The sequence below is a fragment of the Aptenodytes forsteri genome, unplaced genomic scaffold, assembly GCF_000699145.1.
Source record: "Aptenodytes forsteri isolate BGI_AS27 unplaced genomic scaffold, ASM69914v1 Scaffold7, whole genome shotgun sequence".
Taxonomy (NCBI): domain Eukaryota; kingdom Metazoa; phylum Chordata; class Aves; order Sphenisciformes; family Spheniscidae; genus Aptenodytes; species Aptenodytes forsteri.
The window spans coordinates 3,252,152-3,275,770 of record NW_008795919.1 but is presented as its reverse complement, the minus strand read 5'-3'; the positions used below and the strand labels follow the sequence as shown (position 1 = coordinate 3,275,770).

The following is a 23,619-nucleotide window of genomic DNA, read 5'->3' as shown; positions in this document are numbered from 1 at the left end:
GGCTCAGGCATACGGACCCGCCGCCCTCAGGTACCCGGGCGCCGGGGCCCTTTGACCCGGATCCCCTCCCTAGGGCCGGCCGCGGGGCTCCGGTGCCCTGGCCCCGCTCCCGGAGCACCCGGCCTTCAGGTGGCCCTGCCACGTGCTGGCCGGTCGCAGACCATCCCGCTGCTGCGAGTGGGGACAAGGCCGCACCGGGGCGGGAGGGTTGAAACCCCGGCTGGGCCTCGGCCCCCGAGGTCCTGGCTCTGAAAGCCTCACGGCGAGCTCACCTCATGTCTGTCCTCTCCTGCAGGCTCCGAAGCTGGCCGAGACCTACTGCGTCTGCCACCTGGCAACCGGGGACATGCTGCGGGCCATGGTGGCCTCGGGGTCCGAGCTGGGCAAGCGGCTCAAAGAGACGATGGATGCGGGGAAGCTGGTGGGTAGTGGGGAGATGTGCTGGGAGGGGAGATGGTCTGGCAGCACCTGGAACGAGAGCAGTCAAAATCCACCTCTTAATTAGAGGCCTCAGTGACAAAACCTAATTAGTGGAGGAAGGGCAGATTGTAGGGTGAAGGCAGGGGTGTGGGTTCTCCTCCTCATTATCCTGCAGGAGAAACATCCTATAAAAATATCGTTGCTCTTCAAAATTGCTCCTTGCTTACCAGCAGCCTCTCTGTCCCTGGGCAGGTTCTTTCTGCCACGGTGCTCTTTATGTTCACGGGGTGCAGTCTGGGTTGTGGCTCCTCAACACTGGTGGAGGTGAAGGTTTATCCTTGGAGCTGCAGGATGTTACAGCCATGCTTTGCGGCTCCTGTGTCTCTTCACGTGATGCCTGGAACCCTGTGGGGTGGAAAGAGTTTGTTCAGAGGGTTCATCTACGTCCCAGCTCTTGCATAAATGCCATTTGCTTGTAACTGTAAGGTGAAAACTGACTTAGGGGTGTTCCTGTGGTAGTTACAGTGGGTGCTGCGTAATGCTGTGTGAAAGAGACACTTTGGATCCCCAAGAGACAAGAGTTAGGATCTCCGACACGTTCATTTTCTGAGGATCTAGTTATCTTGCCAAAATGACTGAAATATCTTGGGGAAACTTGAAGGGCAGCAAATTGCAGTGGCTCGCCCCAAAGCTAAGCGGCGTGGGGCAGATCTTGGGCATCGCTGCTGGCTGTCATGGGTTCGTAACACCCCACGGAGAATCTGCAGGCCCCGGGTAGGAAGAGCGATGTGGCTTATCTCCAGCTTTTGCTCAAAGCTTGCATTGCAACACCGAGCCTGCAATATCCCAGCTGGTTATGAAAGATAGGGACGTTATCTGGCAAGGCTGGTGGAATGTGGTGTGGCTTATCTCCAGCTTTTGCTCAAAGCTTGCATTGCAACACCGAGCCTGCAATATCCCAGCTGGTTATGAAAGATAGGGACGTTACCACCAGCCTTGCCAGATATCTGCCACGTGTGTGGGGCAGCTGGCACTGGGCTGCTCTGCAGGTAGAGTACTCTGGCTCTGAGATAACTCAGCTGGGAGCACGGCAGAGTTTGGAGCCTGGGATGGGTTTTTTTTACGCTCGATTACGAAGCAGGACCCCTTTCTCCGAAAGGGGTAATCAGGAAAGCACAGAAGTGACTTGTTGCTTCACCCAAACTGCCTCCTGCCCGCACACTTCCCTCTCCGGGGCTCTTGTTTACGTGTGCTGTGACAGTCTAGTCCCCAGTCCTGCTGGGTCCCAGTTGCGTGTGCTGGAGAAAACAGCGCTGCTGAGGAGAGCTACCCTCGAATAAACAGCTATTGTTGGGGCTGCGGCATCTGTTAGTACTTTCCAAATGCCGCAGTGTAGAAAAGGCACTAATCCCAGCGGTATGCTGAGATCGTGATACGGGAAAAACTATCCAGCGAGGCCAGAGCTTGTCAGCAACTATTGGGCATTTACCTTCACACAAGGTTTACGAGGGTCAATGAGCAATTCGCCTGCTTTGCCCTTCCTGGCCAGGCCTGCCTGCTGAGGGGGATGTGTGGGTGAAGGTACAAAGTAACAGGAAATAAACGTTATGTTGATATTTTGTATTGTAAATTGGTTTTTTTTTTAAAAAAATAATAATCTAGGGAGTAATAAACGTTATGTTGATATTTTGTATTGTGAATTGGTTTTAAAAAAGAAAAAAAAAAAATAATCTAGGGAGCTTGTCTTCAAGCTGATGGTCTCCCTTGAAATACAGCAACCTTTGTAACAGTGAGGTTACAGCGCTGGTCCAGGTCCCTGCGCGGGCTGGAGTGTCCCTGGGGTGAAATGTCTCATTAGCCACGTCTTAGTGTTGACACCCGTGGCAGGGAGTGCTTCCCTGACACGGGCGGGTCTGAACACGGCAGCTTTCGCCCTGTTAATGGCAGTGCCCTGTGCTGTGGCTGCTGCCTCTGGGACCAGGAACGGCTGTAAAAAGGGTCTGATGCAGCCTGGGCGCTGGCGTGAGTACAGCAGCTCTGGAGGCAGCTGTGTGTAAAATTGGGGTGTCCCCCCTAACCGTGTGCCTGTCTCTCCTCTCCGCAGGTGAGCGATGAGATGGTGGTGGAGCTGATTGAGAACAACCTGGACTCCCCTCCCTGCAAGAACGGCTTCCTCCTGGACGGCTTCCCACGCACGGTGAAGCAGGCCGAAATGGTACGTGAGCTCCTGTTCGGGGACTGCTCTGGCATCTCTTCCTTCCCTGGAGACAGGGCTCCCTTGGCTGTGCCTCTGCCCCTCTGAGTTGGGCGTTTTCTGTTGCAGCTGGATGAGCTCCTGGAGAAGAGGAAGGAGAAGCTGGACTCCGTCATTGAGTTCAGCATCCCCGACTCCTTGCTCATCCGGAGAATCACTGGACGGTAATTCTTCTCACCCAAACGCTCAGTGCACGGGGTGGCGTTTCCTAGTTTAGGGGAGAGCATCCTAATTTTGGATCCTCGTGTCATTCTCACAGTGTCTAGGGCTAGCTGCGGTGCTGGTCTGTATTAGATTCCTGCTCTGTTCGAGCCTTCCTGCCCTGATCCCTTGCCTGTTCTCCCGCGCCTGGGCCAGCCTCGAACGGAGCCCCTTCGTTGCCCTATACGTAGCGGTCGCCGATATGAATCGGTGTCCTCGGTGACCCAGCTCAGCCTTTAAGCCCGGTGTCCGACAGCTAATGTCTTCGCGCTCTTGCTTCTCTGGAGCTACTACTGCTCCCTTACGCAGGACGTTGCGTACATGTTCGGGCACTGCTGACCATCCTGTCCAGGGTCAGTTGTGGTCGCGCAGGCACACAGATGTCTCCCGCTGTTTGCTGTTGCACTGTGTCACCCTCGCACCTCCAGGAGCTAGCCCCCTTCCCCAGTAAAGCATAAAGTAAAAATCCCTTCTCCATCTCCTAGTGCAGCTGCTTTTTTCAAGCGCCTAAAGAGGCCCTTGGTACAGAAATAGCTAGAAGAGGTTTTTCTTAATAGAGAGGCTAATTGGGTTGCTATTGCAGATGTTTCTTTGCTGATGAGTGGCAGGTTCAGGAGACCTTGTCCTGGCACTGGGCTACTTTGCTGACACTTGCTTTCTGTCTTAGGCTGATTCACCCAGCGAGCGGCCGCTCTTATCACGAGGAGTTCAGACCCCCGAAAGAGCACATGAAGGACGATGTATGTGAGCTCCCAAGGCCGCAGCTTACGTTGCTTTGGGTTTAGCTGATGTTTTGCAGCATCCCTGGAAAAACTCGTTTCTTTCCTTCTCTTGTACCTTATGTCCTGGCTTTCTGGGGAGCGTGGGGAACTGCCTGGGCAGCCTGAGCCGACGGCACTGCGGGGAGCGAGGCCTGGAGGGATGAGTGAAGGGCATGGTCGTTCTGCAGAGCCGGCCCGGGCTCTGCCAGCCTCAGAACTTGTTGGACTCTGTCCATAGCTGAAGCTGCGGTGGGTTGTGACTGGTTTCCCTCCTGGGGAGCAACTGTAGCTGGTGTCTGCTCTCAAGGCTCCTTGGGCTCCTTTTAGCAAGCAGAGTGGTGTGTGGGGGAAAGACCACGATGCTGAATCCTTCCCTCTTCAGTGACTGCTCTGGGACTTGTTTCGGCTGCCTTGGGTTCACCCCGCTCTCCCCTGCGGACCTGGGGATTGCCTCTGCAGCTCCACATTGTAGCCTGTCTTGGAGGAGGGGAGCAGGGGTTGTCATAGCTGTGGAGAGAAGGGGGGAGTGTGCCAGGCGGCAGCTAGCTGGAGGTTGTCCCCTTGCTTCTCCCAGGTCACTGGAGAGCCCCTCATCCGCCGTTCGGACGATAATGAAACAGCCTTGAAAACCCGCCTGAAGGCCTATCACACGCAGACCTCTCCCCTGGTCTCCTACTACAGCAAGCGAGGGATCCATACGGCGGTGGATGCCTCCCAGTCTCCCGACGTGGTGTTTGCTAGCATCCTGGCAGCCTTCTCGAGAGCAACATGTAAAGACCTGGTTATGTTCATTTAGGGCTCCGTCCCAGGACGGAGCTCTCCCTTTTCTCTCTCTCTGTCTCTCCATCTCTGTCTCTCTGGGGCCAGGGAGGGTGAAGAGCTAAGCAGAGTAGAAGAGGAGGGGACAAAACGATGCAGCCCAAGGCAGGGCTGTGCTAATTCTCTATTAAACAAGCTGTTAACGGTCTCTATCTCAGTATATGTGAACGTCAGTCTGTCTGCGGATGCTGGAGATCTGGCCCCTAGAGGTCGCAGCGAGCCCGAGCACCAGCTGCCTGCTGCCAGAAACGGGCTTTGCATCCCTTTGGGTCAAAAGGCTTTTGTTTCATTCTAGAGCTGTAGCTCCCTGGAAGGAGCTGTACTTTCAGCTCCTGGCTGCTCCATAGGGGACTAGCAGAAGGTTGGAGATCAGGACTGAGCAGTGGGGGGGGAAGGACCTTCACAGGGCGCCAGATAGGTGATGCTCTCCGTCGGCTGCAGGAAATGAAATACGGGCTTGTTTGTGGGAAGCATGTGAAAGGCTCTGTGTGTGTCGGCCCAGGGCGCAGCCACGGGAGGGACGGCTTCTCTGTGCGCATGAGTGCAGCCTGCTGCTGCTCGGGGCTGGGTGAGAACTTGTTCTCGTTGTATGTGTTTTACTCTCTGTGGGATGGCAGGTTACCTGTGGGCACAGCCTGTCTTCCTCCCATTCTGATGGGGCTTGTGGGGCAGAAAAAGGGTGGGTGAGAGCTGGGGGTTTTCAGCCTCTCCTCGTTTGTGGGCCCCAATATAGCAAATATTGGTGAGATGCGCTTTGCTTTTTTTTTTTTAACAACGTGAAGTCTCTGGTCAGGGTCTGACAGTCATTGTGTGTGGCAAGTTGGGATCTCCTGAGGACAAGAAAAGGACTTGGGTTTTATCTCTTCACTCTTGCCTTGGCTTTGGCCAAGGAGATGAAGATGTGTTGAGCTTCTCCTGATCCCAAAGTCTAAATAAAGCCTTATTGCAAAACAAATGATTTTTCAAGGCCTGAGAGACAGCGTTATTAACCACTGGCTTCATGTGCCCTTGAGCCAACGACCTTCGTTATGAGATCATGGAAATGTACTTGTTTCTTGAGCAAATCAAACAGCTCCGTCAGGCTGTCCATTTGAGGACACCATCTGCGGTGTGGTTAGTGCCCTGGCTTCTCGGGGCCATTACGCTGCTATATGGTGACCCTGCAAGGCTGGTGATGACCTTTGCCCATGCGGGATTCCAGCCTTTCCTAGAGGACCCTGCTGTAGATGCAGATTGGCCCAGATGAAACCTTGTTCTTTGGCCTTCCATGTATGGTTACTGATTTAGTGTTACTGAGTACCCTCCTCTTTCGAGGAGATGGCCTGTCTCCTGCGCGCTGAGCTGCTGTGGGCTGTGTCCAGAGCAGATGCCTAATCCTCAGGAATCCCTTGCCCTTTTTCTTGTAATTTCTCTTTTGTCTGAAAATCGCTCTCTGTCCTCGTACATCCTTTCCAGGGAAACAACCTCTTCCCTTCCAGCAAACTGGAAATAACACCAGGAACTGAAAGCAGTTGACTTGTTGCTCTTGAAAGCACGTGACTGTGGGGAGAGAGGGTTTGAAAGTAAATGGTGTTGGTTTCGTCAGCAGCCTGCAGTCCCCTGAGATTCCCCAGATGGCCGTTGCCTTGTCGGTCATCTCTGGCTTTCCTGTGAAAGGGCAGCTCACGGGCGTCGGCGTGCTGGGAGGTCGGGATAGCATTTAGCATAGGACTGCCGTGCTCCAGGGTAGTGGAGAGGAAAGTGTGTTAGAGCTGCCCCGGCATCTCAATGACTGTAAAGAAATTCTGAGTGGAAGCAGCTTTTATCTTGGCATCTCGAGAGAGTCAAAGAGGAGAGCTGCAGCCCCCTACATGCTGCCATAATGGCAGGAGTTGGTGTTCCTGGATTTGGCCAAGGTTTTACTCCACAGCAAGAACAATGTGTTCTTCCACTCTCCATTCCTTTTCCCCTTTGTGCTCGCTTTGCATCCAGCTCGCCAGCCTTTTTCTGCCATAAACCATGATTAATTTCGGTTTTTTTCCCTAAATCTATTTTTTTTTTTCTTTGTTCCCATTTATTCCAGCTGAGTGACTCCGTGAACCAGATGAGAGACCACCAAACGCTGCACACTCTGCTACATCACCCATTGCAGCCCTCCCCTGGGTGCAGGGGAGGCAGGGAGGGAGGGCAGCTGGGAGGGGGTTAAAATTGATGGGAGGGGAATAAGGAGGTGGTAGACAAGGGGCTTGGGGGCTGATTTGGTTGGTTTTTGTTTGGATTTCTTATTCAGCAGAATCATTGTGAAGAGGAGATGGCCTTCTCCTTAGAAATCACAGTTTGGGGAGGCAAAACAATTGTACAGAGTGAAATATCTCTGCCAGTGATCAGGCGCAGGTCCTTGACCTGTTAGGAGGGTAGGGCTAGATGCCGTTCCAGGCCTCTCCAGGACTTTCAGGGCTTGTCTCATGGGCTCCTAGTACTCTGAGGCCACTGCGAGGTTTGCTGTGACCTTCTAAAGTTGCTTCCTGTCAGCGAGGACCAAAATGAACAAATGACTCGTCATTTCTGAAGTGGAAAGGCAAAAAAGATGCCATGCTCTTTTCCTGAAAGTTTTGTTTTTCTTGTTCTGCTGCATTCCTAAACCCTGGCATAGAGACTTCTCGAGGTTTCTCTGCTGCTGAACAGAGGGGCTGCGGCTCTAGTCCAAGCCTGCCTTACTTGGCAATGGGGTGGCTTTTCTGTGATCTTGACCAAGCTGGAATTCACACAATTCTGAAGAAATGCAAAAGAGACTTTCTTAATTGACTGCAAAAACAACACTTAATTGGGTTTTTTGCATTTCTTTTTAGATCAAATGGTGCCTTGTCTAACCTCTGAATCAATAATAAAATAACCCCTTTACATTTTGTATCTGTTGCTGTGTCCTCTTTGACCTGCAGACAGCGTGGAAGACGAGAGGAGGCAGATGACAGCGTAGCTGACTAACAATTGAGCTGGGTGGATCCTCGGGCCTGATCCTATCTCAAGGATGTTGTTCTGTGCAGTTGAAAACGTGGCTTGTAATTCCTTTTATCTCTTTCCCTTGCTGAGTGTGTTCCAATGCTTTATATCACCATAGCAATGGTGTCTTTTGCTGCTTTTCTCTCCCCTGTTTCTTCATGTGTGATGCTGAAAGCACTGAGCCCCTGTGTATCCTGACCCTTCCTGGTCAGAGCTCCTTTTGGGGATTTTTAACTGATCTATAATTCCTAGCCTTTTCCCCCTCCCTTCGCATCGGTAGTGTGTGGAGGAGCTGATGTTGTTTCCTTCTCTCCTCCTGCAGTAACTGGAAGCCACGTATTGTGTCTTCTGTTTCTGCTCACTTGCCTTTCTGCCTTTCATACCTTGTTGCATCCCCTCCCCACTGGCGGAGGGGAACTCCGCCAGTGCCTCTCTCTAGCTACATGGGGCAAAATCTCTTAACGCAAGAAACGAGAGCATTTCCTGGCCTCCCTTTATCCCTCCACAGGGACCCTGACCCTGGCTCTCTGAGGTATCTCGGAGGAAGGCTGTTCTTGATGTGCTGATGGAGGGTCGTCCTTTTTCCGCAATGTCCTTGGTGCCCCCTTTGCAGCCCTGCTTGTGTTCGGGGCTTTGGTTTAGGCATTCTGGACAGGCACCAGAAAGGGTCAGGCTGCATATGCCCATTTCCTCCAGAAATGACTGGTTTCTTCAGCATAATTGGGCTCTCTCACTCCTCCGCCATTCAGTCTCTCTGTGCTCTGGTGTTTTTATTACCTCTCTGTACCTCCGATTAACATTCTCTCTTTTGAAGGCAAGCTTGTGCCTCTCTGGCGTTTGTGGTGTTCTTCCCTTGTTTCTTTTGATGATGGATGTTAAATCGATGCTCTTCCTCGTTTGGGATTATGTCCTGTACTACTTGCCTGCTGTTGTTTTAAAAACCTGTTCTGCCTGCTCCTCCTGGCTTTCTAGTACGTGGGATGAAGAAGTCTTGGCTCCTCTGAGCTGGGCTTCTTCCGTTTGATCCTTACCTAAGTGTGGAGCGTGAAATGAATTGTTGGGGTGCTGCGGGAAAGGCTGCTGTGGGGAGGCTGTTTAGCTCAAGCCTACGTGTTCTGTAGTTGGATCTGTTCTGTGACCTGTCTCTGTCACGTTGACCTTGAATGTTTTCCACAGCACGCTCTGCAGGTGCTGTAAATTCCTTCTGTTCAACGATTTCACTCCAGCAAGCTGCTTATCAGGCACTCTTTTGAAAACTGCGTTCATATTTCATACACACAATTATTCAGCAACTATAAAAGGAGAAAATTCCTATTTATAGCACAAGGACCAGCATCAAATAGGACACTGAATTCTCACTGATAGAGGAAGTGACCTGTTCTCTAATGCAGCAATATTTCTGCTGAAAAGAAGCAGCATCTGGGATAGGGGGGAGGGATGAAAAGCCCTGGGCCATCTCTTTCCATTAAAAATGTACTGCAGTCCTAAAAATATAGTATCTGCCCTTCTCCCTTCCTGATGAAACCATCTGCGAAAGAGATTGCAGAAAAACCTTTCACTGTGGATTTGCGGTTAGTAATAATGAGTCCACCGACTCCTGATGGTCTGGTTTGGAGCTGGTCTTAAGTTTCCGATCAATACCTGATCTCTGACCTTGACCTGGGAGTGAGGAGAAGTGACTACAGAGCGCCTGCTGTGGGCAAGTAGCAGAAATCCCTCGTCTGTAGAGAGTTTGTACAATCACAGTACACATGTGCACAGCCCTGAAACAGAAAGAGCACGTGGGGCTGAGGAACAAAGAACTGGCCGAGAGCAATGAATGGAGGGGATGGAAAGGTGGGAAGAGCGCTGGGGACGCGGGTAGTAACTGCCGCGGAGAAGGTGAGTGCCTGTTTTGTCTGAGCCTGCTTCCCGTGACTGCCTCTGCTCTCCCTTCCCTTCCAGGTATGTTGAGCCACGGCTTCTCCCAAGATCATCGCTGGCCTTTGCCTGCCGCTGTTCCCTGTTGTGACCCTGTCCTTCCCGTGGTCTCCAGGCTCTTTAGGAAGAGCTGCAGTGGGTGATACCAAGCGAGGCCCTGGGAGGTGGAGGACCAGAGGATGGGATTCCCCCTCCCGTCGCTGTGGCAACCGTTGGGAAGGGAAGCAGCAGTGGGGTGTGATGGGCGGCTGCCTGGCGTGGAGGGGTGTGATGAGGAGGCTGCGGAGGCAGGGCTGCGCTGACATCATGCCGAGGAGGTGGCGCAGAGGGAAGGGGAGTGGGAAAGGGAGAGCCAGGGAGACTGCGGAGGGAAGAGAGCTGCATCGGGAGTGGGCTCCAGGGTGAGGTAAGAGACGCTCCGGGGGCAGCAGGTCAGGGTGGGCTCCACGAGCGGCTGCGTGATCAGAGCCTGCCTCGGCATCTTTCTGGCTAACGTGCTGATGCGGGATGGCTCTTGGGCAGCAGCAATATTATACAATGCCCTAACAGCCTGGCACAGCAGGGCTTGGTTCTTGGACAGCAAGACCGGGTCAGAGCCTGGCTGGTTGGTGCAGAAGCTGCAAATGCATCCCCCCAGGATACCAGTGTGTGTCATTGACGCTGTGCTGGGAAGAGCCAGGAGTACCTGAAATTCCAGGATGGGCTAAAGGGACTGGGGAGCAGCCCTGGTCCCTCTCTGGAGAAGGGGACCAAAGTTCCCTCTTGGGATTAGAGCACGAATCATTGATGAAATGAATCAGAAGTTTGGAGACCTGGTCCCCCTGAGCTGCATCTACCTAATAGGAGGCTGTAAGCAGAGCTGGTGCACTGGGACCGAGCCCAGCAGCGTGCATTTGGGGTGGGAATCCTAAACTACACATCTCCAGCAGCCTCAGCACTTACCCTGCCTGTGCAGGAAGCAGTAGTTCTGGGGAAGGCAGCCAGGTGCACAATTATTGCCGGGAACTCTCTGGATGTGGATCTTGGGGATCTGCAGACCTGGAAGGCAAAATAACAAAGTCCTTGAAACCGCTCTGGATCTTGTATTGCCTTTTAGCGTAACGGTTGCATAACGGGATCCCATCTGCTAGCGGAGAGAACAAGGGGCGACGGTCACTTCTGTGCCCTGCAGCATCCCAGCGGTACCTATGCGCTGTGCTGGCCCATGGCCCTGGGGTGAATTTAATCTCTCTTCCTGATCCAAAAGCTGGGCTCATTCTTTAACGCTTGAAAAAGCTGGTGGGTTTACAGCTCCAGTTCCACACCTACACGCAAGCTGGGCAGCAGTGCCCTGCAGTATGTTAGCAAACTAGAAAGTACCTACTCAATCTGTGCTAACCTGCCTTTTGCCCGTCAGGATCCTCAATGTGTGTCTGACTGAGGAAAGTACATCTGGGGTCAGAAGCCCATTGCTGGTAACCCCTGTGGGTGTCAGAAACCAGTACTGGGGTGGAGGTGGAAGAAGCACAAAACGGAAACTCAGTAGGGCTGAAGAAACCTTGTTTGAAATCCAAGAACAGAGAGAGGCCAATGCTCCTGTCACAACCGTTTTGTTGAAATAGCTTTCACACGTTTCCCGTGTTTCACGTGTCATTTAAAGGGCTGGGGGCAGCAGTGGGGCCATGGAGAAATGCGGCCAGGAATGCTTGAATGTACATGACAGAGCAGAATTGCAATAAGGAGCATAAATATGCTTTAATTAGGGAAGGCTATTGCTGCGAGATGCACGATTCTCCCCCATGAAGGCACAGATGCTGTGTCTATAGGGAGCATTTGGGAGTGGCCCAGGGTGGCCATACTGCTGCTTATTTTATGGTAACTGCAAGCAGCAACAGCTTGTGCTGCTGTGTGGGACTTCTGTAGGAGCAACGGGTTGGAGGCCCCACGCTTGGAGGCTTTTAGGAGCGGGCCACAGTGTTGTCACCCAGGTGGCTGTGTGGCCAGCTGCATTTCATGCCTCTGACGTGGGCGGGCAGGGGAGGAGAGGACCTGCTAGCAGCTCTCTGTGCCAGCCCCCAGTGCTGCACAGGGCAACTGTGGTGGGAGGGAGCCAGCTCTGGATGGGCCCAGGCACTCCCAAATGAGACCTTGCCAGGCATGGCCCGAACCAGGCTCGCGGGGGCAGTTTGGGAAGGGCATGGGGAGGAGTTAACGCTGCTTTTCTGCAGCTTCAGTCCCTGAGGTTGCAGTTCCGCATGGCCAGCAGCTAACGCAGCTAGGACTGCTTCTAAGTCATGTTTCAACTTGCTTTTTCAAGGTTATTCAAAATTTAGTGGGGGGAGTGGCACTAGGACCTCCTACAAGCAGAAAGGCCAAGTCAACCCTCCTAGTCCTTGACCTTCTCCACTGCTCAGCTGGCTCTCCTTGCTGTTCCCCCTATACCTGCCTACACTGCAAAAGAGATGATCATGTGAATGTTTCACAGCCTGGCATCTGCACATCAGCTGAAGCAGCTGAGTCCCTGACATGCTCCTAGTGCCTTCATGCGATCCTATTCCACAGCCGTGCTGTATTACCTGTGTGTTTGTTCCCTACCACAGGCTATCGCTGCTAGATATACAATAATATAGAAACACAATAAATGGAAACTCGTGCTCTGCCGGGTGTTGGTAGAATGTTTCACAGCCTGGCATCTGCACATCAGCTGAAGCAGCTGAGTCCCTGACATGCTCCTAGTGCCTTCATGCGATCCTATTCCACAGCCGTGCTGTATTACCTGTGTGTTTGTTCCCTACCACAGGCTATCGCTGCTAGATATACAATAATATAGAAACACAATAAATGGAAACTTGTGCTCTGCCGGGTGTTGGTACCCAGCCTGCAACACAAGCCCTCCTGGGAAAAGAGGGCTGTGGACCTGTGAGCCTCTGCAGAGGCCTGGGGCACCGGGAGGAGCTGCCCTCGTGCCAGTGTCCAGAGAGGGCCCTGGGAGCTGAGCCAGGTCCTGTGAGACATTTTAATCCTTCCTATTCCACAGTTTATCTTGGCCATGACTCCACTGCAGTGAATGTGTTCCAGTTCCTTTGGCAGGGGCGCACACAGGCACTCACAGGCGCCTACCTTGTGTTTTCACTCCTTATCTGGTACCATTGAGAGCCAGCAGTGCAGCAGCTGTCAAGGAGAGCAGATTGGTATGTTCCCACCACTGCCTGGGCCACCCTGGAGTCCCCTCTATCCTCTCCCTAAACCCAGGCTGAAATTTCCTTCTGCTGAGGTGGCCGTTTGTTTAATAGCTGAGGTTACTTGAGTAATCAATAGTTCTCTGGTTTCCAACGGAAATATACCCTTTCGGCCCTCTATCCTCTCCCTAAACCCAGGCTGAAATTTCCTTCTGCTGAGGTGGCCGTTTGTTTAATAGCTGAGGTTACTTGAGTAATCAATAGTTCTCTGGTTTCCAACGGAAATATTACCCTTTTGGCCAAATCAGCATTTCTACCTTTGTTATAAACCTGGCCTTAACTCTCAGCTCTGGGGGGATCTAGGTGCATTCCCAACCTACCTGCGCAGAACCCTGCTCCTTTTCTTTCCTGCTGCCAGCATCACTTTTTCTCTCTGCGGTTAAGCAAGACGGGCTGAAAGCACACGGAGAAATTGCTGGAGCCATTTGACTCTCTTCGGTCTCAGCCCCTCTCTTGGCTCTGCCCCAATAACTCATTCTCTGTGCTTGCTTCTCTAAGGAGGGCGGTGAGGATGGAGTCAATGGGATCCTCATGGCCAAGGGCATTGCTGATATAAATCCCAGTCCATGGGCTCTGGCAGAACTTGGCTGAGCCGCTGCCAGCAGAAGAAAAACTGTTCCCATCACACAGCAGGACCTGTATCCCAGAGAACCAGGGCTGGAAGACAAGGTGCCCATACTAAGGCTCCACGGCTGCAAATAAATTTTCCTCGCAAACAGGCAAAGGCACCGACTCCCCGGAGCTGGATTTCCACTGGTTGCATCCCAGGCAGCCAAAGGCTGGGCTGTGGCTCTGGGCTCCAGTTTCCTCTGACTGAAGGAGGCCACAGGGTTTGTTCTGCTGCTGGGGCAGTTGAAACACCCTTGCTGTGCATTACCATCTCTGCACTTCTCTGTTATTTCCAAACCAGAAAAGGTCACAGAGACCCAAGAGAAACCCGCTTCCCTCCTTCACTGGAACTCCTCTTTCTGCCTCGCACATGCTTTTGTTGCCATCTCTTGCCAAACGCAGGAACAAACACTGGGGTTTGGCAGAGCTCAAAGCCTTGGCTTGTCAGATGGGAAAGAGGCATTCTTGGTCCTCAGCCCAGGGACAGGGCTCTGCTCCATGTCCACTGCCAGGTTCTCCAGCTGCAATTTTGGTGCCCATCCCATGCTGAGAGCACTGTTCTTACGTGTCTGGGGATGGGAAGCACCCCTGGGTGCTGGGCTGTGAATCCTGTAGGAGATCCACGGAAAGTGGGTGGGAATAGCTGGAGCTGGACCCAGAGCTACGTGAACCCCAGCATGTTGCTGTGGCTGAGCTGCACGTACAGTGGAAAGCGCAGGAGTCAGCGCTGCCTTGAGAGGCTTTTCCCCAAATATGCATGACGGCAGGGGGACAGGGAAAGGCAGAGGGAGGCCATGTAAAGTCAGGCTGTCTCTGCTTTGTTTAAATAGGGCTGTTACTGCCAACAGTTGCCCCCTGAGAGACTGCAGGGCTTACGCTGGGGAGGGATCCTGTAACTCAGAGACAGCTGGGAGGCACTTGGCAGCTACTGCTGTTTCAGTGACAGGCACTGGACTTTTTCTGGTGCTCAGGGGAACTGGGATGGCAGCCTGGATCAGAGAGGGCAGGGCTGGGCAGATGAGGGATGGTCATAGCTGCTGCCTCCCTGTTAGAAGGATGCTATGGAGCAACAGCAGGGCCTGCTTTCAGAGAAGCATTTGAGGTCTCAGTGCACGCTGATCACCCCAGAAACCTCCTACTCAATTTTCTGCTGTGCACAGTCCAGCCCCCTCAGACAGCACAGGGGCTAGTTTGCTTAAACACTGGCTAAGGCAACCCACAGATGACATCAGCCCCAGAGAGGTAAGGGGGTTTCTCATGGTGGTGAAGGGGTGAGGGAGAGGGAGGAGGGAGAAGAGGAATTTCCTGGCTGCAGTAAAGGTGGGCTGTGCTTCAAGAGAAGTTAGAGAGAATGGGCTTGTGGTCATGGCATCAGGCCGGGGGAAGGAAGGGGTGGGTCAGCAGCAAACCCCGGCTGAACAAACCCCGTTTACCTTTCCATGCTGGCCCAGGAATGAAGGACGCACCAAACTACAGATCCCCCCTCCCCTTGCCCACCTTGTTCTGCTGCAGAGAGAACAGAGCACTGGGGGAGCAGGCCTGGACTGAACCAGGCTGAGGGCAGGAGCTTGGGAACCAAGTTTCAGGCTCAGGAAAGATCTCAGCTGAGACAAGGGAACCCTGATCAAGCTGATTTTCAAAGTGAGACGCTCATACATTTCCCACCTGGTTAGTGCTGGCTCAGCCCTCTGGAAAATGACACACGTTTTCCTTGCTGCGGGGCCAGAGGGCTGTGCTGGGAGCACTCTGCTGCTCTCCCGTCCCAGCTGCAGACGGGAGGTGCTGCTGGCAGGGTCCAGAATCACTACTCTTTCTCCTTTTGACAGCTGTTGCTGGTTATGAAAATGGGAATGTTCCCCAGCCAGTTCTCGGCAGGAACTGCCGTTTCCAGGGCTGACCGCATGGGTTGTTTCTTCCTCTTCCCACCTCCTGACAGTAGTCATAGATTTGGGTACGTTCTAGTCTTGGCGAGGCACTGCCTTTCCCTGCTCCTCTTCCTCACATGGTGCACAGGAGAGGCCCGTGGCTGTGGCCTGTGAAGGGGGGATGTTTGTTCCTTGGCCTCAGATCAATACGATTCTTGAGTCAATTCTCTTCCCAAAGCACAAAGAAAGAAAAAAGAAACACTGGGACCAGTCCTGCTGTGGGGATTTATACCCCAAGCTGTCAGTCTGCAAGTAAACCTTGTTCCTAGCACAGAGATCCTGACACCAGCTACCGTCCCCTCTCCCCACAGTGCAGGACGGAGATCACACCTTGCAGGAGAGCGGTGGGGACATCACGGCATCTTGCAGGAAAGTCATTATTTCTTGTCACATCTGATGCAGAGGCCAAGTGAGTCTCCACAGCATGGACGAGGGAACATTGGGCAAAGCTTAGTGAAGACAGGAAGGAGACAGCAGGGCTTACTGCTACTGGAAGCTGTGGATGTCCAAAGCTTAGCAAGATTTGTGAAGGGGTCAAGCATCTCTGTAGGCAGCAAGACTGTGCAGAAGTTACCACCGATTACAGTTGCAGCAGGGTAGGAAATCCCGGGGTTCAGAGCTTAAGCCAGTTTCTAAGACAAAAGAGCAGAACTAGCAGGAAAGGGAAATGACACCACACCAGCTTACTTGCACTGTCCTTGCAGCAGCCAGCGTTGGCTACTCAAGAGGACACTGGTAGCACAGAAGTGGGTGGATTCAGGCCACATCCTACCCAGCACGTTGAGAGTTCCTCAGAAAGCCCAAATGGTGCAACTGAGCTAACTCAGAAAGAAGCTGTCTGGCAGTCAGTCTGAATAATTCCTTACACTCTCTCTTCCACTTTTGTTGTGCAGTAAGGCAGGAAGCCGAAAACTCCCCGGCTGATTTTGGGACCCCAGGCAGAGGTTGGTGAGCAGCGACCGCCCTCGTTCTGAGTAACAGATGAGTGTGTTAGCACCGAGCCCCCTGCGCTCAGTTCCCTCCCTCCCTCCTAACGGCACACGATGACAGAATTTCCTTGCTCTTTATTTCAGAGCTCAGGGAAAATTTCTGCCACCAGCGCTGAGTTAAATAAGAAGTTGGTAAATTCAGGAGGAAATGCGGCTTCATGCAGCAAGGCGCTAACCTTTGGAATTGCTTTGAGAGTTGGTTAAGTCAAATATGATAACTGGCTTGGAAATATCCTGATGGTTTTATGACCTTTAATAATGTCTGTACTTCTGTACCCAGACAAGGGTCACCAGACTGCTCCAAGACATGACCAGATCCCCTTAGAGGGATAAAGAAAGAATTCTCTTCCTGTCTTTCCTTGTCCTGTTGTGATTGCCATTGCTCAGTTTCCGTAAAGCACAGGAATTACCCCAGGCCAGAGCAGCTGGAGTGCTGAGCACACCACATGGCCTGTTTCCATGAACCCCACTTTGGTATGAGAATGATCTCTGTGTTACGGCACTTCTGGAGGTGCCGAGGTGGTACGTGTTTTGAAAACTTTGCTTCCGAGACAAAGCAGCGCAGGGTTGTTACTCAGGAGAAAGAAGTACCACATCTGTGTCCTCAGGAGCAGACAGCAGGGTTTGAACCCCATGCTAATATTCTCCCAGATAGTCCTGAAGACCCGAGATGTTCACGTCTCTCCGTGACCTCCTGGCAAGTGCGGGAGTGTGGATGTGTCTCTTCCCCCACCAAGATGAAAACAGTCCTTTTCCCTTTTCTTATTTCGCTTTTACTGTCCCCAGCCCCAGTGCAGGTCTAAGAGGGTGTTATTTCACAGTGACCTTCCCATGGCCATTGCTGAAGGGGTTCCAGGTAAGGGGAGGCCCTTACCCTGAGGGCAGTCGTGCTCTTGTCCTTGGAAGTTCTGCTGAGACCTTTCTCTTCCCAGGTGTTAACTGGTGCTTTGTGGGACTGGGGCTCAAACCTCCTTTGAGGCCAAGCAGCCGTAGGGACAGGCTTCAGCCACCACCTGCCCATGACAGCAGGTCCCCCTGGTGCTCAGTTCACTGGAGCCTTCTCCCTTTAGCAGGTCACTGCAAACAGTGGATTATACCCTGGCAACAGGGACACTGCAACATGCAAGCCTCGAAACTGCAGCGCCTGCTCCACTATGCAGCAAAATAGGTCGTGCATCAGCAAATGAAAAAGGACAGATGGTGTCTGCTAATACAGCTTAGTTTATGGCCTGCAGGATTAACTCACTAGTTGTCATGTCTGCAGAAAATAGGAAATGGGTGGGTCGGGTGGAGGAAATGTGTGGCGTGCCCAGCCCTACCTGTGTTTGTAGGATGCACCAGCTGGAAAGGATGTCAGAGATGCTGTGATGTTTTGAGATGCTGCTGAAGGGCTGCCAGTGTCTCTTTGGGGGCCTGGGCACTAGAGCTAGTGCCTCGTACCAAGCCTTCCCGTCCGGCTCCGGTTCCCACACTCCCACTGCAAAGATCAGTGCTGTAGGGAGAAAGACGCTGAGCCGTGCGGGGATCTCCAGCAGAGACAGGGACACCGTTTGTGGTCTATGCACCAACAATGGCTCTGCAGGAGAAGCCCACAGCTTCCTGTCCTGCACCAGCTGCAGGACAGCCTCCAGTTCAGCCTTTTGAACTCCCAAGCACCCACGTGTCTGCGGGAGTGAGACAGAAAGCTGAGGCAGAAGCCTCAGGTCTTTTCAATGCCTTCTCTGTGACACACTGTTCTCCTTTCCTGGAAACCAGGCCAGTGCCTCACTTTGTTCTCCTTGCAGAAATCAAGCCCCATGCCAGTGCTCTAGCTTCTCTGCATCTGCTCTCTTGAGGGCAGAACAAACCCTTCCTCACTCCTCCGCGAATGGTCCTCCTGAAGATTTCACCTTGATCCTTGCTGCCTCTGCTGCGGCCAGGTTTGCTCACATCCTGCAAGATGCTGAGCAGCCCGAAAAACAGCTGCCATCAGGGAGTGTGGAGAGAGGAGAGCCTCCAGAGCCAGTGCTAGGTTCCTGCCCTGTCACACCATTTCTGTGCCTCTTGCTGGTGGAACCTGGCTCTCCCCACTGAGTGCCCAGCCACCGCCACCCCGGCACAGTGTGCGCCAGACAGGCAGCTGCCTGCTGCTATCAGAGGTATTTGTAACCCCCACCTTCTTCTAGCCACAACCAGCTGTCACAGGCACTGGGGTTTTCTCTAGTGACTAATTTGCCTGTGTTTATGCCAACACCAAACACATAATTGTCTGTTTAACAACTTGGGTGAGGAGGGAGCCTGGCTGCTTCCTCGTGCTGTAGGGATCAGACCAGCACTTTCCTGATGGCAGCACCCTACTGTGCTGAACATTCTCAGTTATAAATCCCCTATCATTAAGGATAGCAGGTCACCAGTAAGAGTGAATCGAGAGCGGGGATCATTGTTACTTCTGTCCCCAAAGCTGTACAGTGAGTGTGCAGGAGAACAGGTGTATAAAGAAACTATAACAGCCTGTGCTTTTATTATAAAAGGAAATGCTTCTTTTGTAGAGGGGAAAAGCATGTCATTACTATTATAAGTAATTGCTTAACGCTCCCTACCTTTACGTCATTGCTGAAGCAGACAGTAGTCATCTCTGCGTCCCTGTTCGGGGTCTCCTTTCAACGCACGTGTGTCAGTGACGAGGCCAAGCTCACGGCCCTCCTGGCTGGCTGAGCCCTGGAGGAGACAGGATGGTGAGATACATGGGCACACGAGCCTCCAAGTTCTTCCCCCTCAAAATCTCCCCACCTCCCACCTCTTTTATGAGCTGCTGACAAGACTTGCCATGTGTGTAGGCGGCTCCCAAGCTTACAAGATGATTCCCCGCTCCCCCCACCTCCATCCATGAGCGCGTTCAGGATTTCGAGGAGGGGGAGCGCAGCGTTCCTCCGTCTGCAGGCCTGTTCTGCAAGGGACGCGCGATGCTTTCAGAGAGCTCCATGTGGTAACTCTCTCCCAGGATTTCACATGACAGCATCTTCCCCGGAAAGTCACAGCAGGGAGTGGAAGATTGCTGTGCTGTGCATGTGGGTGTTAGGAGGGAGCAGAGTGGGACGGGGAGATGGAGGGGAGAGGAGGAGTAACCGCAGAGTAAACCAGAACAATCCTCTTGGAAGAGCCTTGAATTTCTGATCCCAGGGCTCCCATCTCCTGCCTTTTGCTCTTCATTTAAAAGAATGTCAATCCTTGTTAAGTCCAGCAGAGAGAAAGGGAGTCAAGCAGAATCATCTCGTCCTTCCCTGAACACATCTCAGGGGACCACGAGAGGCAAACAGAACATGAACTAACCAGATCAACCCAGAAAATGTGTGCAGATTTGCACACTGGGGAGAGCCCTCCCCAGCCACTGGTGTCTTCCCTGGAGAGACATAAATGGCCGTTAATGACATCTCCATCTGAGAAATGATCAGAGTGCATGTCATTACAAACCAGTGTTTCCCAAGGGCCCCGGCAGAAAATGACCCCAATGAGCTTCAGTTCTTGCATACACAGCTGCTACCTCATGAATGCAAAGCATCCCTCACCACAGATCTCAAAGCTTTCAGGGTTAAGCTTCGCTGAACCCCTCTGACAGACCAAGACTGCCATCCCTGCTCTGCACACAGGGGAGCTGGGGCCCCAAGAGGAGGAATTAAGGGAGACCCACATGCTCCTGGCATGACTCTTCAGGGCAGGGAGCTGGGACGAGACCCTCCACCGTACCTCAGAGGTTTAAAACTACCTTTGTGCTACTTGGGTCTGTCTGTCCCTCTCACCTTCATCTAGGTGCTGTGACTACAGCAACCTCTCGGGTTTGTCTGCAAGATGTCACAGCGCGTACCTGGCTGTGCCCCGTGGTAGGTCCCCAGGAGACAGTCCCTTGAAACTGTCGTCTGCATTTTGGCCCTGGTGAATCCTGATGCATCTGGATCCCTTTAACAGCCCTGGCTGTCCCACCCGAGCAGGGCCAAAGGTCTCAACCTGCCCAGTGAGACCAGAGCTGAGTCATTCCAGAGTGCCCTTGTCCGGCAACAAGGAAGAATTCCTGGTATAAAGCTGTTCCCCTCCTTCCCCCATTTCATCGTGTCTGTGGCTATTTCAGAAAGCAGCAACATGAGCTGGGTTTTCTCTAAACTCCATCTGCTCTGAAACCTGTGACCTATGAATAACCACCCATCCCTGCCTGGGTAAAGAGGGAGAAACCCCGAGGAGACCCATGTACTTCTAGAGAAAACAGTCTGTTCCAGGGAGGGGTTCGCACCTCAGTGCCAGAATGAGCTGGAGGTTTCGGGCAGATTGAATCTTTGTGTGTCCCGAAATAGCCGTTTTAACATCTCCCTGCGTCCTGCGGGCCAGGGACGAGAGCAACAGGCAGTTACTTACTATACCTGTGCTATCTGAGTAACCAGGAAAGGGGGGGGACGGGCAAAGGGGACGTGGTAGGAGCCAGAGTTTCTATTTTATTGGCTGCAAACCAAAGCCGGCGCGCCTGCCTGCCAGCATCCCACCGCAGCTATATTCCTGGCCGTGGCACACCCCAGTCCCTCCATGCAAATACTGGCAGTCTGAGAACTGAGTTTCGCAATCCCTTCCCAGCAGCCAGCCTCTGCTTTCACTCTCTGAATTACGAAGGGGAGTTTTCATTACATCACCAGAGGCTCTTCCTCCTTGAAGCCAGCGACAGAGCTGTCACTCTGCTTTGTGGGGGTTTTTGGGGTGTGGGTGGCCGGGGTATTTCTCTGGAAAGTGGCCCTGTGCCTCCCAAAGGCAGGTTCAGCCCACCCCAGCCCAGCCTCCCCGGCTGCTCCGTCCAGGCTGGGAACGGCACCGGGCAGCGCGGGTTGGCTCCAACTGGTGCCTGGACAAAGCATGCCCCGCACTGCTGCTGGAAGCCTTCCTGGGAGATACGGCATTTTCAGGCGGCTTTAAAAGTCGCCTGTGCCAAATCCTGCTCTGATTTGCTCTAAGCAGCGGGGTCGGAAGTCAGCAGTCTTCCAGCTTTCTGCCAGCGTAAGCAAGAGCAAATTTGCCTGTCAGAGCTGGGATTTGCGGAGTGGTTCACTGAAGCATTTGAATTCTCCCCCTTTTCTATTTTTTTTTGTTTGTTTGTTTTTGTTTATCTTTTCAAATATCCCTCAGTTAAATGGTCAGGCTGGTGACGGTTTGCCTGCAGCCCCAGGGAGGGGCTGAGCTGATCTCACTCCCAATCCGGTGACTTTCCAACCAGCCTCTTTCCTCCCCTCCCTGGCAGCCCACTTCCGTGCCCTCTCCTTCCCAGCCCCAGGTCCTGGCTGGGTTTTTTTTTTTTCTCCGTTTGAATCAAAACAAACTACCGGGTTCAAACTGCTCCCTAGTCAGGAACATGCTAGGCTGGAGCCTCTGCTCCTGGCAAGGGCTACGGAAACTCGCCACGGAGAAACACCTCGGCCACAGAGAACTTGTTTTCAAGTAGACGGTATGTCTGGACCACGGCAGGGTCAGGACAATTAGAAGTCTATCTCTGAGCTCCATAAAAGCACGGAATTCCCTTAAACATATAAAGACTGGCAAGAGGTGTGCGCAGCTTGGGAGCAGGGAGGATGGCTCTGAAGTCAGCGTGAGCCCCTCGGATTTATCCTGGCCTCCCCCAGCCCCGTTTGTGTTCTGATTCCTCATGTAAGGGAGTGAAGAGTCATTTCTGCCCCATCAGCACGTTGTGAGCTGATGCCTTTCCCAGTGACTCCAGATGGTTTTGCTCTCTGTCTCTCTGTCTCTGCACTACTGGTAATTCAGGCCTGTCTCACATTAGCTTTTGAGAGGAAACCTTCCCACAATTAGTTACAGTCTGTGCTCTTGCGCTGCAAAGGACGTAGGGCTGAGCTGTCAGAGCGCTGTCTGGGAGATTCGTCCCACACACAGGTCCTGTTCAGGTTTCTCTATTTCAGTCAGGAGTGTGATTTTTCTAGTGAAATCATCAAACCAAGACAGTCTCTGCTACAGTTGGGTAGCGGCAGCCATTTAAAGATGTCTCATACCTGGCCCGTCTCGGACAGGAATAGCTAATTTCAATATCATCTTGTTTTACACCAGTACAGCATCTCTCCTTTCTTTCTCTGGCCTTCCTTTCCCACTAGTGAAATGGGGAGAGGATCCTTTCATGTGTCAGTGCACTCTGGGAGCTCCACATATCAGAAATGTCAGAGAAATGCTAAGCACCTTCATGCCTGCCCATGACCTGCCAGCCTGCCAGGGACAGGAGCTCAGCAACTTACACTGCTCCGGGGCAACACGCTCCACAGACACCCTTGTAGCATCCCTGCCTCTCCTGGAGCAGAACTGTTTGGCTCCCTTGCTAAATTAGCTCACTAATAACAGGGTTCTTGATCCCAGGCGGGAATTTAACACTCTGAGGCCTATCCTAAGTGTGGTCCAAAACTTCCAGCTGGGCCAAAGCCATGTGTATTGTGGCAGGAACGCTGGAGCGCAGCAGAGGTGAGGGAGAGCTGACAAATGCCTGGGGATCATAAGCTCTAGGGAAGGACTTGGGTGCAGCAGGCATCTCGGGATAAGCACTACGTGAGGGTGTATGGCAGGCGCAGAATTAATGAAGAAAAGCGCAGGGAAGGTAACAGGAGAGCTGAAGGGGATTAGGAGAGGAGGAGGCTTCATTTGTGTGGTCTTATGCAGGTGATTTACTCCCTCTGTGCCTTCATTCACCCGCCCATCACATGGGGAAGCATCATCATTATCTCTGCTGTACAGACAGGCACGGGGTCTTTGCCTACAGCAAGTCAGGCAGCGCGAGCCCCGAAACCCAGGTGCTTTTGACTGTCAGCCTGGGTTCGGTTCGCTAAACCTTGTTCTCCATCCCAGAGGCACTGAACGGGGCCCTCCGCAGCCAGGAGGGAGCCTGGTAATAACCATGCAGATAGGCTTTGCTGAGAGAGACGATTTCAGGAATGGCGATAGCTGGAAGACAGTGATGAAGCCGCACTTGTCTCGTCACATGAATAACTACAGTCTGTCCAGTCAGAAGCTGACAGTCTACGGGGAAAGCAGCCCCTTCTGTGCCAATTTAACATGCGCTTCATAGACACAGCAGATCTTTCTGCTTCGCCTCCCCTGCATAATAAGAGGCAGCGTCTTCCCGTTAGCTTATCTGCCTTTGAACGGGAGATGAGGTTGGCAGACCCCTGTGGGCACGGGGGAACCCTGGAAGGAAACGGAGGCTTTTACATTTCTGCATGGCTGCAGTGAGAATGTAGGTTGTAGTTTCAGTGCCTCTGTATGAAAGAGACTAAACCCCGCGCTCGGGGAAGAGTTCCTGGGTGAGTACATCCCCACACAACTCTTCACCAATATTCTAAGGGAGGGCCACACAGCCAGGGATAAGATGCCCCAGCAGGATGAATGAATTTAGAGGGGACTCCTGTGGTTATGGACACACACCCCCCAACAGGAGACAACTGCCCCGGGGGAAGGGCCCTCCACCCGCCCCCAGCAGAGCGCCAGGCCCCTTCACAACCCACCGTTAGCGCCGGGCCT

At 52.9% G+C, this 23,619-nt stretch overlaps 1 protein-coding gene across 2 annotated transcripts; it reads left to right on the top strand.

The window, feature by feature from the left end:
- The first annotated feature begins 260 nt into the window (after positions 1–260).
- AK2 (adenylate kinase 2) lies at positions 261–7,348 on the top strand. 2 transcript variants are annotated; one of them, XM_019473545.1, is made up of 6 exons: positions 279–421; positions 2,525–2,635; positions 2,744–2,838; positions 3,543–3,615; positions 4,211–4,406; positions 6,518–7,348. In XM_019473545.1, the coding sequence occupies exons 1-6, from the start codon at positions 347–349 to the stop codon at positions 6,523–6,525; spliced, it is 558 nt and encodes a 185-aa protein (XP_019329090.1). In that variant the 5' UTR covers positions 279–346; the 3' UTR covers positions 6,526–7,348. The 2 variants fall into 2 exon arrangements, with proteins under 2 accessions (XP_009283064.1, XP_019329090.1); XM_009284789.2 differs by lacking the exon at positions 6,518–7,348 and having other exon boundaries at positions 261–421; positions 4,211–4,603.
- Positions 7,349–23,619: the final 16,271 nt, after the last annotated feature.

What these genes read in the sequence shown, in the direction of transcription:
- AK2 (XM_009284789.2), top strand. Translation starts at nt 347, where the DNA reads ATGCTGCGGGCCATGGTGGCCTCGGGGTCCGAGCTGGGCAAGCGGCTC. An exon ending in CGGTGAAGCAGGCCGAAATG is followed by an intron (nt 2,636 to 2,743) that starts GTACGTGAGCTC and finishes TTTCTGTTGCAG; the next exon opens with CTGGATGAGCTCCTGGAGAA. An exon ending in AAGAGCACATGAAGGACGAT is followed by an intron (nt 3,616 to 4,210) that starts GTATGTGAGCTC and finishes TGCTTCTCCCAG; the next exon opens with GTCACTGGAGAGCCCCTCAT.